This window comes from Salvelinus fontinalis, chromosome 13 (genome assembly GCF_029448725.1).
Source record: "Salvelinus fontinalis isolate EN_2023a chromosome 13, ASM2944872v1, whole genome shotgun sequence".
Taxonomy (NCBI): domain Eukaryota; kingdom Metazoa; phylum Chordata; class Actinopteri; order Salmoniformes; family Salmonidae; genus Salvelinus; species Salvelinus fontinalis.
Window position 1 is genome coordinate 24,319,080 of NC_074677.1, and position 14,740 is coordinate 24,333,819.

The window sequence follows — 14,740 nt, forward strand, 5'->3', positions numbered from 1 at the left end:
AGACCTCATTGTAACATGAATGAACTCATATCTGGGATGAGATCAGAAACCAAGCCAAGCAGCCCCTGTAATGATAAGACACAATTAGAGAATCCATTTGAGTTGGAATGGAATGTAACAATGTATAATCTTTTTTCAAACCTGCTATCAAGAGGTGTTTACAGCCTGCAACAGATTCTGCAGTACTGTAGCGTATTATCCTCTATCTGTTTGAAATCAGGGCAATCTAGATGTAAATCACTCTCCAATCAAAAACCCCATCATTCAATCCCTTCTTCATCCTTATCAAACACATAGTATGACTGATAATTCCACCGGCTCTTATGACCAAAGTGAAAGACAGAAGACTGAACGCACACTCAAACAGTTCCTCTTCTACATTCAAGATGATAAAACTAAACAGGTGTTTCCATCTACCATTGCAGTGTGCAGACAAAACCCAATATGCCAACCTGCTAGCCTGGTCTCAACTCCGCAATACCAGATCTGGGACCAGGCTACCAAAAATGCTGCTTGAGGAGAGGTGGAACTGAGTGGAGAGGAGATAGTGTAGTGTGTAACAAGTAATAAACAGTGTACTGACTGGCCTGTGTTTCTTCTGCAGGCTGTTCTTGTTCTTCTTCTTGCCGTTGGTCTGAGGAGCCAGTCGTGGGTTGTTGTTCTCCTGGTCGGAATGCTGGTGATGGTTGCTATGGTTGTTGTGGTGGTTGTTAAGGTGGTTGTTGTGGGCTTTGCGGGAGTCCAGGCTGAATCCGTTAGGGACCCTGGGGGGCTTCTTCTTGTGCAGGCGGGGGCCTGTCTGGTTCTCCTCATGGTTCTCCTGGTTCTCCCTGCACTCCTGGGGCTTCATTGACAGGTCCTTCTGGAGAGGAACAGGGGAAAGGTCAATTTTAGAATAAGGCTGTAACGTAACAAAATGTAGAAAACGTAAAGGGGTCTGAATTCCTTCCGAAGGCACTGTATATTCTGTAAAGAAAGAGGAGAGAAGAGGGGAGGTAAGCACTCCGTTACACTGAAACAAAGTAGTTCAGGGTCAAGTCTTTGAAGCGACAGAGAGCGGAGAATAGACCGATAGCTTGGTATTTTTTTGACAATTTGAAAAATACAACTCCAGCCACAAAAGTACAGTGCAGGAGAGAAGGGGAGAAATGACAACTATACTGAAACAAATAAAGTATTTATTATTATCTTGTCGCTGGAGCGTACCAAAAGCAATTACATTCATTTAAATACATAATCCTGACATAATAAGCGTCCTACACCTGATAAAAAGAGCTCATTACGATCATCATGAAAGCTAGGCTTAAAAATAGATAACAAATTCACATTTACAAATGCCAGTTAGGAAGTAGGTATTGTATCTGTGTTCTCCAGTGAGCCGTACTAAGAGAGACTGTTCTTCTCCCCTACAGAGGCCCAACGTGGGTCGTTAAGCACTAACGACGCATTACACTTAAACATATTGTCACAGGAGAGTCTCATAGGCTAAGGATAGGAGAGCACCACGCTGCCTGTCTGTGATTAACCACATATCTATTACAGCACGGCTGAGGATTAGGACACTCACACACACAGCAAATTGGCCAGTGTTACCTAGTGTTTATTTTTCAGTGTAACATTTCTAGTGCTGATTTAGGAGCAACATTACATCTGTAAGTGTTAAATTAACACTCATTGGTGTAAAATAACCCCAATGCTGGTGTTAATAATCAGGGTTGAACCAAAACCACGCCCATCATTATCATATTTCCCAGCATGCTCTATTGCAGGTTGATTTTTTAGAATTGTTTGTTTCAAAATCTATGTTTTTACATTGATTGATTAATTAATCTTATACTACTCAAATATAAATAACATAACATACCCTAAACTAATCCAAACTGTTACTTGGACTTATTGCACCCGTTACTGAAATAGTTATTCCAGTCTCATATCTTAGGCTTCCCAACCCTGGCAGTCATTCTGAATTCAGGTTGTGGGTGAATAAAATTCCAAATGTTAGATATCCCCACTCATGCTGGATTCCATTAGGAATTACACATCACTTTGCAAGCCAGTATAATGTGACTTGCAGGCCTAATGTGGCCTGTAAACCATGAGTTTAGGCCACCGTATTAAGGTAAAACTAGGCCCTCAAAATAAGGCCTTATGAAAGATTGTATTGTCTTGAAGAATTTAATTTGAATGAAAAACATATTCACTTAGGATCTTACTTGGTGAAGGCCACAGGACTGGAAATGAATGAATGCAACAACCATGTCTCTGTCACTAACAAATACAGTCATTGAAGTTCACCCTGTCAACACTCCCACACCCCCTGGTAAAACAGTGGGCACTTACACCTACACTATACTACACTCCAATAACCAAACAAACCAAGAAACAATACACCAGCCCTCACATCTCCTGTATTGTGTGCAATTTTCCAACCAGATGGGGTTATACAGTTCAGAGGAGGGGGGGTTAAAGTCAGTTCAGAGGAGGGGATTAAAGTCAGTTCAGAGGAGGGGGGGTTAAGTCAGTTCAGAGGAGGAGGTAAAGTCAGTTCAGAGGAGGGGGTTAAGTCAGTTCAGAGGAGGGGGTAAAGTCAGTTCAGAGGAGGGGGTAAAGTCAGTTCAGAGGAGGGGGTAAAGTCAGTTCAGAGGAGGGGGTAAAGTCAGTTCAGAGGAGGGGGTAAAGTCAGTTCAGAGGAGGGGGGGTTAAGTCAGTTCAGAGGAGGGGGGGTTAAGTCAGTTCAGAGGAGGAGGTAAAGTCAGTTCAGAGGAGGGGGTTAAGTCAGTTCAGAGGAGGGGGTAAAGTCAGTTCAGAGGAGGGGGTAAAGTCAGTTCAGAGGAGGGGGGGTTAAGTCAGTTCAGAGGAGGGGATTAAAGTCAGTTCAGAGGAGGGGGGGTTAAGTCAGTTCAGAGGAGGAGGTAAAGTCAGTTCAGAGGAGGGGGTAAAGTCAGTTCAGAGGAGGGGGTAAAGTCAGTTCAGAGGAGGAGGTAAAGTCAGTTCAGAGGAGGGGGTAAAGTCAGTTCAGAGGAGGGGGGGGTTAAGTCAGTTCAGAGGAGGAGGTAAAGTCAGTTCAGAGGAGGGGGTAAAGTCAGTTCAGAGGAGAGGGTAAAGTCAGTTCAGAGGAGGGGGTTGAAGTCAGTTCAGAGGAGGAGGTAAAGTCAGTTCAGAGGAGGGGGTTAAGTCAGTTCAGAGGAGGGGGTAAAGTCAGTTCAGAGGAGGAGGTAAAGTCAGTTCAGAGGAGGGGGTAAAGTCAATTCAGAGGAGGGGGTAAAGTCAGTTCAGAGGAGGAGGTAAAGTCAGTTCAGAGGAGGGGGTAAAGTCAGTTCAGAGGAGGGGGTAAAGTCAGTTCAGAGGAGGAGGTAAAGTCAGTTCAGAGGAGGGGGTAAAATCAGTTCAGAGGAGGGGGTAAAGTCAGTTCAGAGGTAAAGTCAATTCAGATGAGGGGGTAAAGTCAGTTCAGAGGTAAAGTCAGTTCAGATGAGGGGGTAAAGTCAGTTCAGAGGTAAAGTCAGTTCAGAGGTAAAGTCAGTTCAGATGAGGGGGTAAAGTCAGTTCAGAGGTAAAGTCAGTTCAGATGAGGGTGTAAAGTCAGTTCAGATGAGGGGGTAAAGTCAGTTCAGAGGTAAAGTCAGTTCAGATGAGGGGGTAAAGTCAGTTCAGAGGAGGGGGTAAAGTCAGTTCAGAGGAGGGTGGTGAAGTCAGTTCAGAGTAGGGTGGTTGAGGGGGTAAAGTCAGTTCAGAGGAGGGTGGTGAAGTTAGTTCAGAGGAGGGGGGTAAAGTCAGTTCAGAGGAGGGTGGTGAAGTTAGTTCAGAAGAGGGTGGTGAAGTCAGTTCAGAGTAGGGTGGTTGAGGGGGTTAAGTCAGTTCAGAGGAGGAGGTAAAGTCAGTTCAGAGGAGGGGGTTAAGTCAGTTCAGAGGAGGGGGTAAAGTCAGTTCAGAGGAGGGGGTAAAGTCAGTTCAGAGGAGGGGGGGTTAAGTCAGTTCAGAGGAGGGGATTAAAGTCAGTTCAGAGGAGGGGGGGTTAAGTCAGTTCAGAGGAGGAGGTAAAGTCAGTTCAGAGGAGGGGGTAAAGTCAGTTCAGAGGAGGGGGTAAAGTCAGTTCAGAGGAGGAGGTAAAGTCAGTTCAGAGGAGGGGGTAAAGTCAGTTCAGAGGAGGGGGGGGTTAAGTCAGTTCAGAGGAGGAGGTAAAGTCAGTTCAGAGGAGGGGGTAAAGTCAGTTCAGAGGAGAGGGTAAAGTCAGTTCAGAGGAGGGGGTTGAAGTCAGTTCAGAGGAGGAGGTAAAGTCAGTTCAGAGGAGGGGGTTAAGTCAGTTCAGAGGAGGGGGTAAAGTCAGTTCAGAGGAGGAGGTAAAGTCAGTTCAGAGGAGGGGGTAAAGTCAATTCAGAGGAGGGGGTAAAGTCAGTTCAGAGGAGGAGGTAAAGTCAGTTCAGAGGAGGGGGTAAAGTCAGTTCAGAGGAGGGGGTAAAGTCAGTTCAGAGGAGGAGGTAAAGTCAGTTCAGAGGAGGGGGTAAAATCAGTTCAGAGGAGGGGGTAAAGTCAGTTCAGAGGTAAAGTCAGTTCAGATGAGGGGGTAAAGTCAGTTCAGAGGTAAAGTCAGTTCAGATGAGGGGGTAAAGTCAGTTCAGAGGTAAAGTCAGTTCAGAGGTAAAGTCAGTTCAGATGAGGGGGTAAAGTCAGTTCAGAGGTAAAGTCAGTTCAGATGAGGGTGTAAAGTCAGTTCAGATGAGGGGGTAAAGTCAGTTCAGAGGTAAAGTCAGTTCAGATGAGGGGGTAAAGTCAGTTCAGAGGAGGGGGTAAAGTCAGTTCAGAGGAGGGTGGTGAAGTCAGTTCAGAGTAGGGTGGTTGAGGGGGTAAAGTCAGTTCAGAGGAGGGTGGTGAAGTTAGTTCAGAGGAGGGGGGTAAAGTCAGTTCAGAGGAGGGTGGTGAAGTTAGTTCAGAAGAGGGTGGTGAAGTCAGTTCAGAGTAGGGTGGTTGAGGGGGTAAAGTCAGTTCAGAGGAGGAGGTAAATTCAGTTCAGAGGAGGATGGTTGAGGGGGTAAAGTCAGTTCAGAGGAGGGTGGTGAAGTCAGTTCAGAGGAGGGTGGTGAAGTTAGTTCAGAGGAGGGAGGTGAAGTTAGTTCAGAGGAGGGTGGTTGAGGGGGTAAAGTCAGTTCAGAGGAGGGTGGTGAAGTTAGTTCAGAGGAGGGTGGTGAAGTTAGTTCAGAGGAGGGTGGTTGAGGGGGTAAAGTCAGTTCAGTGTTCCTCTATAACAATAAGGCAATTTGGTCCTCACAAATCTCTAGCCTAATACAAAGTAATTGCATATATTGAAAAAGGAACATCTGTCTACAGACCTTAATGTAACATGAATGAACTCATATCTGGGATGAGATCAGAAACGAAGCCAACCAGTCCCTCTAATGATAAGACACAGTTAGATAATCCATTTGAGTTTCTCCTAATTCAGTTGGAAAGGAATGTAAAATCGTATTTTCCAACGAGATGGGGTTATACAGTTTGACTGGGGGATCAATATAACAACTAATCTGCCACAAAGAGGCTGTGTAGCGTACTGTTCTGGAGCCATCCAAGCTAAACTTATGGAACAAATCAATTATATTATCTGTAAGGGGACTCATTTTGTTCCAGGCTTGTAGTAGCAGCAGTAATACGGTCCAATAAGGAGTGTGGGGCAGCTATGATGACACTTCAGTGTGGCGATCCAGTTGCAGAGCCAACAGACAGACTTTATAAACTGTCAACTCAAGTGACAGAGTTCCAGAATGGGTAGGTTGATAAGGATAATGGGTTTGGTGGGAGTGTTGGCTCTGATTCACTGAACCATTACCTTTACAACAAAGCCTAATTTTCCTCACAGAAAAACAAACAAATGCTGCATGCATCAACGAATCGTGTTTTCCTTTGTCTTCCACTCTCATCCAACACAAATAACGCAACAAGACATGCATTGTCATTGTTAGTGTGATGTGTGGTTCTAAGCCTCCCGTGTGGCGCAGCGGTCCAAGGCACTCCATCACAGTGCTAGAGGCATCACTACAGACCCGGTGTCATGCACGCCCTGACCTTAGAGAGCCGTTTTATGTCTCTATTTGGTTTGGTCAGGGTGTGATTTGGGGTGGGCATTCTATGTATTGTTTTCTATGATTTTGTGTTTCTATGTTTTGGCCGGGTATGGTTCTCAATCAGGAACAGCTGTCTATCGTTGGCTCTGATTGGGAACCATACTTAGGTAGCTCTTTTTCCCTCCTTTCGTTGTGGGTAGTTAACTTTGTTTGTTGCACTAATGCCCTGTAAGCTTCACGGTTGTTTTTCGTTTGTTGTTTTGTTGGCGACATTTTGAAATAAAAAGGAAAATGTAGGCTCACCACGCTGCACCTTGGTCTTCTTCCAGCAACGGCCGTGACACCCGGGTTTGATCCAAGGCTGGGTCGCAGCCGGCCGCGACCGGGATGTCCCATGAGGCGGCACACAATTGGCCCAGCGTAGTCCGGGTTAGGGGAGGGTTTGGCCGGCCGGGATCTCCTTGTCCCATCGTGCTCTAGCGACTACTTGTGCCAGACGGGCGCAGTGCAAGCTGACTTTGGTCGCCAGCTGTACGGTGTTTCCTCCGACACATTGGTGCGGCTGGCTTCCGGGTTAAGTGGGCATTGTATCAAGAAGCAGTGCGGCTTGACCGGGTTGTGTTTCGGAGAACGCATGGCTCTCGACCTTCGCCTCTCCCGAGTCCGTACCGAAGTTGCAGCGATGAAAAAAGACTGTAACTACTAATTGGATATCACAAAATTGGGGATAAAAAGGGTTAAAAATTACAAAAACATGAAGTAAAATAGGGAATTCGCTGTAAGGGAAACAGTGCCACTGTCCGCTCCACAACCGTTGTTATTATTTTGTTGATGAAGCGGAGGTGAGGAGCACTGCCCAACGCAGGATATATTCTGCTGTTCTCTCATGCCTGCAATGCCAGAGGGGGAAAAGCTGTGTTTGGTGTCTGCGGTAACTTCTTTGTTGTTGTGATATCTTAAACGAACGTGGCAGTTTTACCATTAAGGACTCCAGCTTTAACAATGGCAGGACAAATTCCAGGATCCAGGTTTAAGAACATATCATATGATGTCTAAAATACAGCACAAATCAGTTTCCATGCTCAATGGACTTCACAGCGTGTTTCACTCCTGTGAAGGGCTAAGACACATGTGAAATAGAAAAGACTATACATTGCCAGTTGAGGATTGGAAATGTTTGGGAGAAAAATGAAAAGCAAATGGTTACCTAGCCTAATGCTTGAGTCTGGAGTAAAACAGTATTAGAAGGGAAAACACTTCTTCCACAAACTAGCTGTTAACTTCAAACAAATTCTGTTGAACAAGTCTCCCAGTATAAAATTGTGAATGTGCATTTGTAATGCTTTTTCCTCCTGCTGTAAAATAGGACCATTGCTGATAGTAAAGACGGAATTATAAACTTCCAGTCACCTTTAAACTTGTGTTAACTTCAGTATCTCCATATTGTGGCAAAGAAGGGGGTCGAGTGATAAATGGCAGATATGTGAGAGCAGAACTAATAAACGGGCTCTGCCCGATCACTAAAATGGCCACCCCGATCAGAACTACAGATCACAAAATGGCCGACTGCCAAAACTACAAGTCCCAGAAGCAAGTGGAACCCTCAGAAGGTGGAGCCAACACACGAATAAAGGGTCAAGAAAAACCAGGAAGAGGAAGTGAGGGCTGGAAAGATCTGTGAACCATAGAGAAAGAGACAATAGATATTGGCTGGATTTACTGTGTATGAGCTGGACTGTTTTGGACTTACCTGTTGGCGTTTGGACTTGGACCTACTGAGAACCCGATTCGTGTACCGAACCCTGCTATCCTTGACCTTGCCTACGACCTGGGTGGACCAGGACGGAGAGACAAACACACAGGTACTGTCCTGTTCGAAAGAACTCTCATTCTGGGGTAATTTGGTGACAGTTTCCCACTTAATTTGTGACAAATGCTCATAACCTTGAAGAGGTTTGCCACAATATAAATCACACATTTTGCCCTGACCCTCTCTCCACCCCTCAACTTAAAAACATATCTCTCTCTTTGGAACAAAACCAAGCACGTGTTTGATTATATCTGTTCTGATCTTCTGACTGCGACTCCCCTTGGAAAACCATCAAACAGAATCAGAGGTTTCAGAAGGCTCAACTTGACAGAACACAATGAAGTAGTTAAACCCGCCAGGCAGAAAAGGCAGTTTGTCTGGGGCCAAGCAATAGTATAAGTGTGCTGCGTGTTCATTAGTGAGTGTGTGTGAGTGTTTGTGTGTGTGTGTGTGTGATCACCCAGACACAGTGGAGGCCTGCTTAACTAATCAAGCTCCACTCAGATCTGTGCTGGGAGCAGGTCCAGATATCATTGCACCATTTTTTATTTTATTTTATTTCACCTTTATTTAACCAGGTAGGCTAGTTGAGAACAAGTTCTCATTTGCAACTGCGACCTGGCCAAGATAAAACATAGCAGTGTGAACAGACAACAACACAGAGTTACACATGGAGTAAACAATAAACAAGTCAATAACATGGTAGAAAAAAGAGAATCTATATACAATGTGTGCAAAAGGCATGAGGTAGGCAATAAATCGAATAATTACAATTTAGCAGATTAACACTGGAGTGATAAATCATCAGATGATCATGTGCAAGAAGAGATACTGGTGTGCAAAAGAGCAGAAAAGTAAATAAATAAAAGCAGTATGGGGGTGAGGTAGGTAAATTGGGTGGGTAGTTTACAGATGGACTATGTACAGCTGCAGCGATCGGTTAGCTGCTCGGATAGCAGATTTTTAAAGTTGTTGAGGGAGATAAAAGTCTCCAACTTCAGAGATTTTTGCAATTCGTTCCAGTCGCAGGCAGCAGAGAACTGGAAGGAAAGGCGTCCAAATGAGGTTTCGGCTTTAGGGATGATCAGTGAGATACACCTGCTGGAGCGCGTGCTACGGGTGGGTGTAGCCATCGTGACCAGTGAACTGAGATAAGGCGGCACTTTACCTAGCATAGCCTTGTAGATGACCTGGAGCCAGTGGGTCTGACGACGAACATGTAGCGAGGGCCAGCCGACTAGGGCATACAGGTCGCAGTGGTGGGTCGTATAAGGTGCTTTAGTAACAAAACGGATGGCACTGTGATAAACTGCATCCAGTTTGCTGAGTAGAGTATTGGAAGCTATTTTGTAGATGACATCGCCGAAGTCGAGGATCGGTAGGATAGTCAGTTTTACTAGGGTAAGTTTGGCGGCGTGAGTGAAGGAGGCTTTGTTCCGGAATAGAAAGCCGACTCTAGATTTGATTTTGGATTGGAGATGTTTGATATGAGTCTGGAAGGAGAGTTTGCAGTCTAGCCAGACACCTAGGTACTTATAGATGTCCACATATTCTAGGTCGGAACCGTCCAGAGTAGTGATGCTAGTCTTGCGGGCGGGTGCAGGCAGCGAACGGTTGAAAAGCATGCATTTGGTTTTACTAGCGTTTAAGAGCAGTTGGAGGCCACGGAAGGAGTGTTGTATGGCATTGAAGCTCGTTTGGAGGTTAGATAGCACAGTGTCCAGGGAAGGGCCGGAAGTATACAGAATGGTGTCGCCTGCGTAGAGGTGGATCAGGGAATCGCCCGCAGCAAGAGCAACATCATTGATGTATACAGAGAAAAGAGTCGGCCCGAGAATTGAACACTGTGGTACCCCCATACACCAACCCACAACGCTAAACATAGAGAAGCTGTCCAGATATCACTGAACCATACAGCATCCACCATGTGAAACACAGAGAAGCTGTCCAGATATCACTGAACCATACAGCATCCTCCACGCTAAACACAGAGAAGCTGTCCAGATATCACTGAACCATACAGCATCCTCCATGCTAAACACAGAGAAGCTGTCCAGATATCACTGAATCATACAGCATCCTCCACGCTAAACACAGAGAAGCTGTCCAGATATCACTGAATCATACAGCATCCTTCCCGCTAAACACAGAGAAGCTGTCCAGATATCATAGAACCATACAGCATCCACCACGTGAAACACAGAGAAGCTGTCCAGATAACACTGAACCATACAGCATCCTCCATGCTAAACACAGAGAAGCTGTCCAGATATCACTGAACCATACAGCATCCACCACGTGAAACACAGAGAAGCTGTCCAGATAACATTGAATCATACAGCCTCCTCCACGCTAAACACAGAGAAGCTGTCCAGATATCACTGAACCATACAGCATCCACCACGTGAAACACAGAGAAGCTGTCCAGATATCACTGAACCATACAGCATCCACCGCGTGAAACACAGAGAAGCTGTCCAGATATCACTGAACCATACAGCATCCATGCTAAACACAGAGAAGCTGTCCAGATATCACTGAACCATACAGCATCCTCCACGCTAAACACAGAGAAGCTGTCCAGATATCACTGAACCATACAGCATCCACCACACTAAACACTGAAAAGCTGTCCAGATAACACTGAACCATACAGCATCCACCATACTAAACACAGAGAAGCTGTCCATATAACACTGAACCATACAGCATCCATGCTAAACACAGAGAAGCTGTCCAGATATCACTGAACCATACAGCATCCACCATACTAAACACAGAGAAGCTGTCCAGATATCACTGAACCATACAGCATCCACCATACTAAACACAGAGAAGCTGTCCAGATAAGACTGAATCATACAGCATCCTCCATGCTAAACACAGAGAAGCTGTCCAGATATCACTGAATCATACAGTTTAGCATTGCTAAACAACAGTGAGTGTGAGTGATCCTAGAAATAGAATAGCAGAAGATGACTACTGTATAAGAATTTATGTTAATTAGGCTTAAAAGTTGAATCCGTTATGTGCAATGGTACTTGCAATGCATTATTCTTTTGAGTTCAATTAATTTGGATTGTTCAACATATTGTTATTCACCCTTCATGGAAAGGCCTTGACTAAATCAGCAGACGTGTCTATAATAACAGTACTATGAATAAAAGTCAACCAAATACACCAGCTATTTCACCTCACAGTATCCATCTCTCTGTTGCCAAGAGAGTGAGAGAGGGTAAAGCAACTTTCCATCCCAGCCGTGGTGAATCAGGAGGAGAAGAAAGTAAGTGGACACTTCATGGCTATGCTCTGCCTTTACCAGCTGCATGACTCAAATACACTGAACAAAAATATAAACGCAACATGTAAAGTGTTGGTCCCATGTTTCATGAGCAGAAATAAAAATTCCCAGAAATGTTCCATACGCACAAAAAGCTTATTTCTCAGAAATGTTATACACAAATTAGTTTACATCCCTGTTAGTAAACATAATCCATCCACCTGACAGGTGTGGCATACTAAGAAGCTTATTAAACAGCATGATTACTACACAGGTGCACCTTGTGCTGGGGACAATAAAATGGCACTAAAAATATGCAGCTTTGCCACACAACACAATTCAACAGATGTCTCAAGTTTTGAGGAAGCGTGCAATTGGCATGCTGACTACAGAATGTCCACCAGAGCTGTTGCCAGAGAATTTAATGTTAATTTCTCTACCATAAGCTGCCTCCAACGTCATTTTAGAGAATTTGGCAGTACGTCCAACCGGCCTCAAAACTGTCGACCACATGTAACCACTCCAGCCCAGGACCTCCACATCCGGCTTCTTCACCTGCAGGATCGTCTGAGGTCAGCCACCTAGACAGCTGATGAAACTGGGTTTGCCAAACCGGAGAATTTCTGCACAAACTGTCAGAAACCATCTCAGGAAAGCTCATCTGCGTCCTCGTCGTCCTCACCAGGGTCTTGACCTGACTGCAGTTCGGCGTCGCAACCGACTTCAGTGGGCAAATGTTCACCTTCGATGGCCACTGGCATGCTGGAAAAGTGTGCTCTTCACGGATGAATCCCTGTTTCAACTGTACCGGGCAGATGGCCAATAGCATGTATGGCATTGTGTGGTTGAGCGGTTTGTGAACAGAGGCCCCATGGTGGAGATCCTGAGGCCCATTGTCATGCTATTCATCCGCCGCCATCACCACATGTTTCAGCATGATAATGCACAGCCACAAGTCGCAAAGATCTGTACAGAATTCCCGGAAGCTGAAAATGTCCCAGTTCTTCCATGGCCTTCATACTCATCAGACATGTCACCCATTAAGCCTGTTTGGGATGCTCTGGATCGACCTGTCACGGACAGCGTGTTCCAGTTCCCGCCAATATCCATCAACTTCACACAGTCATTGAAGAGGAGTGGGACAACATTCCACAGTCCACAATCAACACCCTGATCAACTCTATGCGAAGGAGATGTGTTGCGCTGCATGAGGCAAATGGTGGTCACACGAGAAACTGACTGGTATTCTGATCCAATCCCCTGCCTTTTTAGGTATCTGTAACCAACAGTCTTGTGAAATCCATAGTTTAGAGCATTATTAATTAATTTCATTTGACTGATTTCCTGTAATGAACTGTAACTCAGTAAAATCTTTGAAATTGTTGCATGTTGCGTTTATATTTTAGTTCAGTGTGTATTTACCAGTCAAGGCTGCTAGAAGACATTGAAAGCTGCTCTTCTATGGCCTATGTTACGCAAGGAATTCAATGGCCTAAAGTAAGCAATACTACAACTGCTGTTCAACAATGTGTCTGGAGGCAAGCAGACCAACAGCTCTGCTCTGTCTAATGTATGAGTGGTATAGCAGCGAGGGCATCACAGAGGCAGAAATAAAAGGGGGTGATCATTTCTACAAAGAACACATCATTGGCAGTTTGAAAAGGTTAGGAGAATGCTGAATAACCATGGCTCATGATTCATACCCAGGGACACGAGACAAACTGCAATGAAGCTGCCACTCACAGATGTATGTGGATAGAGAGAGGGAGAGAGCGAGATCAGAGAAGGTCAACCGCGACCAGCTCTAAGTATCTCATAATGTTCTAATAGCTTTGGAACCATTCTGTCGCTCAGGGCTCTAGGGTAGAAAGAACCGCTGGCAATTCCACTGTCTCACATTCAAATCAAATCAGGGCGGTGCAGTTGCCGTACCAGGCTGTGATACAGCCCGACAGGATGCTCTCGATTGTGCATCTGTAAAAGTTTGCCAGGGTTTTGGGTGACAAGCCAAATTTCTTCAGCCTCCTGAGGTTGAAGAGGCGCTGTTGCGCCTTCTTCACCACACTGCCTGTGTGAGTGGACCATTTCAGTTTGTCTGTGATGTGTATGCCATTGTAAAGTTCTCTCTGGTATCAGCAGTGGCTCAAAACAAACCCCCTCTTCCTCTCTGCTAGCGAATGCTTTCAAGTGCAGATAAGACAACGTCTCGAGTGTATAGAAAGGTAAGGGTGTCTGAAGCCTCTACAGGCGAGGTGAGCAGTGAATTACTCCCCAACAGACAACACCATCTACAATATGTTTATCCACACGCCTTTGTCTCTGTCTCCTGTGTTGATATGATAGCACATCCAGACCAATATTGGGCCTAGCAGCAGACTTCAAACAATCCATAGCCAGCACACACACATAGATACTGTAAATACACACCCGCACAGGGGCACGGACACACGCACCAAACGCACACCAGTCTGGACAATCTGCTGGCACGTGCCTCATACAACAGAGACAAACACTTTTTTCTCTCTCTCCCTCTCTCTCTGTTCAGACAAACAGCACAACAAAAATGTTAAATAAACTTGACAAGAGGATATCTGCTGATCTGATTTCCTGATTGTGTTGGTTGTTCAACAACAGCAGACCCTTGGTGAGTTCATTTCACACACAGGACCCTAACAGGCTGGGGGCTGGAGATGGGGTGCCTCGATCTGAAAGAAGAACAGAAGAAGAAGAGATTCCATTTGTATCTCTCTTCTTGTATTATTCCTTCACTCTGCTTGGTCCCGAGAGCAGCGCAACCAGTCCCCCTCTCTAAAAGGAGAGCAGCACAACCAGTCCCCCTCTCTAAAAGGAGAGCAGCACAACCAGTCCCCCTCTCTAAAAGGAGAGCAGCACAACCAGTCCCCCTCTCTAAAAGGAGAGCAGCGCTGTGTCATGGCTGTCTCTGCTCAACAGATCATATCAAAGACAAGAATCAAAACGCCTGCTGTCTGCTGCATCAAAGACTCAGGGAGAGGCTCATCATAACATGCACTGCTTAGCATGCACTGCTGGCAACATAATGTTCTTCTTCCGCATTCAACAACCCGGTTGCATTCCGCTTCGCTCCACAGGTAGTATCACACTTTCACTTCATTTCATTACAGTACAACGGTTTGATTTGTTTGATCTTAGCTAGCTACATAGCCGTCTTTGTATCAAAGATAATTGTGTAGTTTAGAGCGATTTTCTAGGTTAGCTAGCCAGCTATTTTCGTCCTTTTAACGTAACGTAATCAACATTGCTAGCTAGCTAGCTAGCTACCGAATAGCAGCACTGTAGAATCTACTACATTCAACGGAACAACGGAACGACTTGATTAGTGTAGTGTTAGCTAGTTACACAGTTGTCTCTGCTGTCCTTGTATCTAAGATAACTGTGGAGTCTAGAGTAATTTTCGGTTAGCTAGCCAGCTATTTTCGTCCGCCGCGCTGCCGTTCCCCTACCTAGTCAATACTGCTGGTCAACACCGCTAACACTGCTAACACTGCTAGCTAGCCAACTTCTACCGAATAGCAGCACTGTAGAAACTATTACATTACAACGGAACGATTTGAT

General features: G+C 45.3%; 1 protein-coding gene across 6 annotated transcripts in view; it reads right to left on the minus strand.

The window, feature by feature from the left end:
- Positions 1-14,740, minus strand: part of LOC129868293 (autism susceptibility gene 2 protein-like) — a 560,243-nt gene that overhangs the window by 415,867 nt on the left and 129,636 nt on the right. For all 6 annotated transcript variants that reach the window (XM_055942132.1, XM_055942136.1, XM_055942135.1 and 3 more), the window contains exon 3: positions 584-862. In XM_055942132.1, the coding sequence (XP_055798107.1) occupies positions 584-862 (279 nt within the window). The remainder of the gene's footprint in view (positions 1-583; positions 863-14,740) is intronic.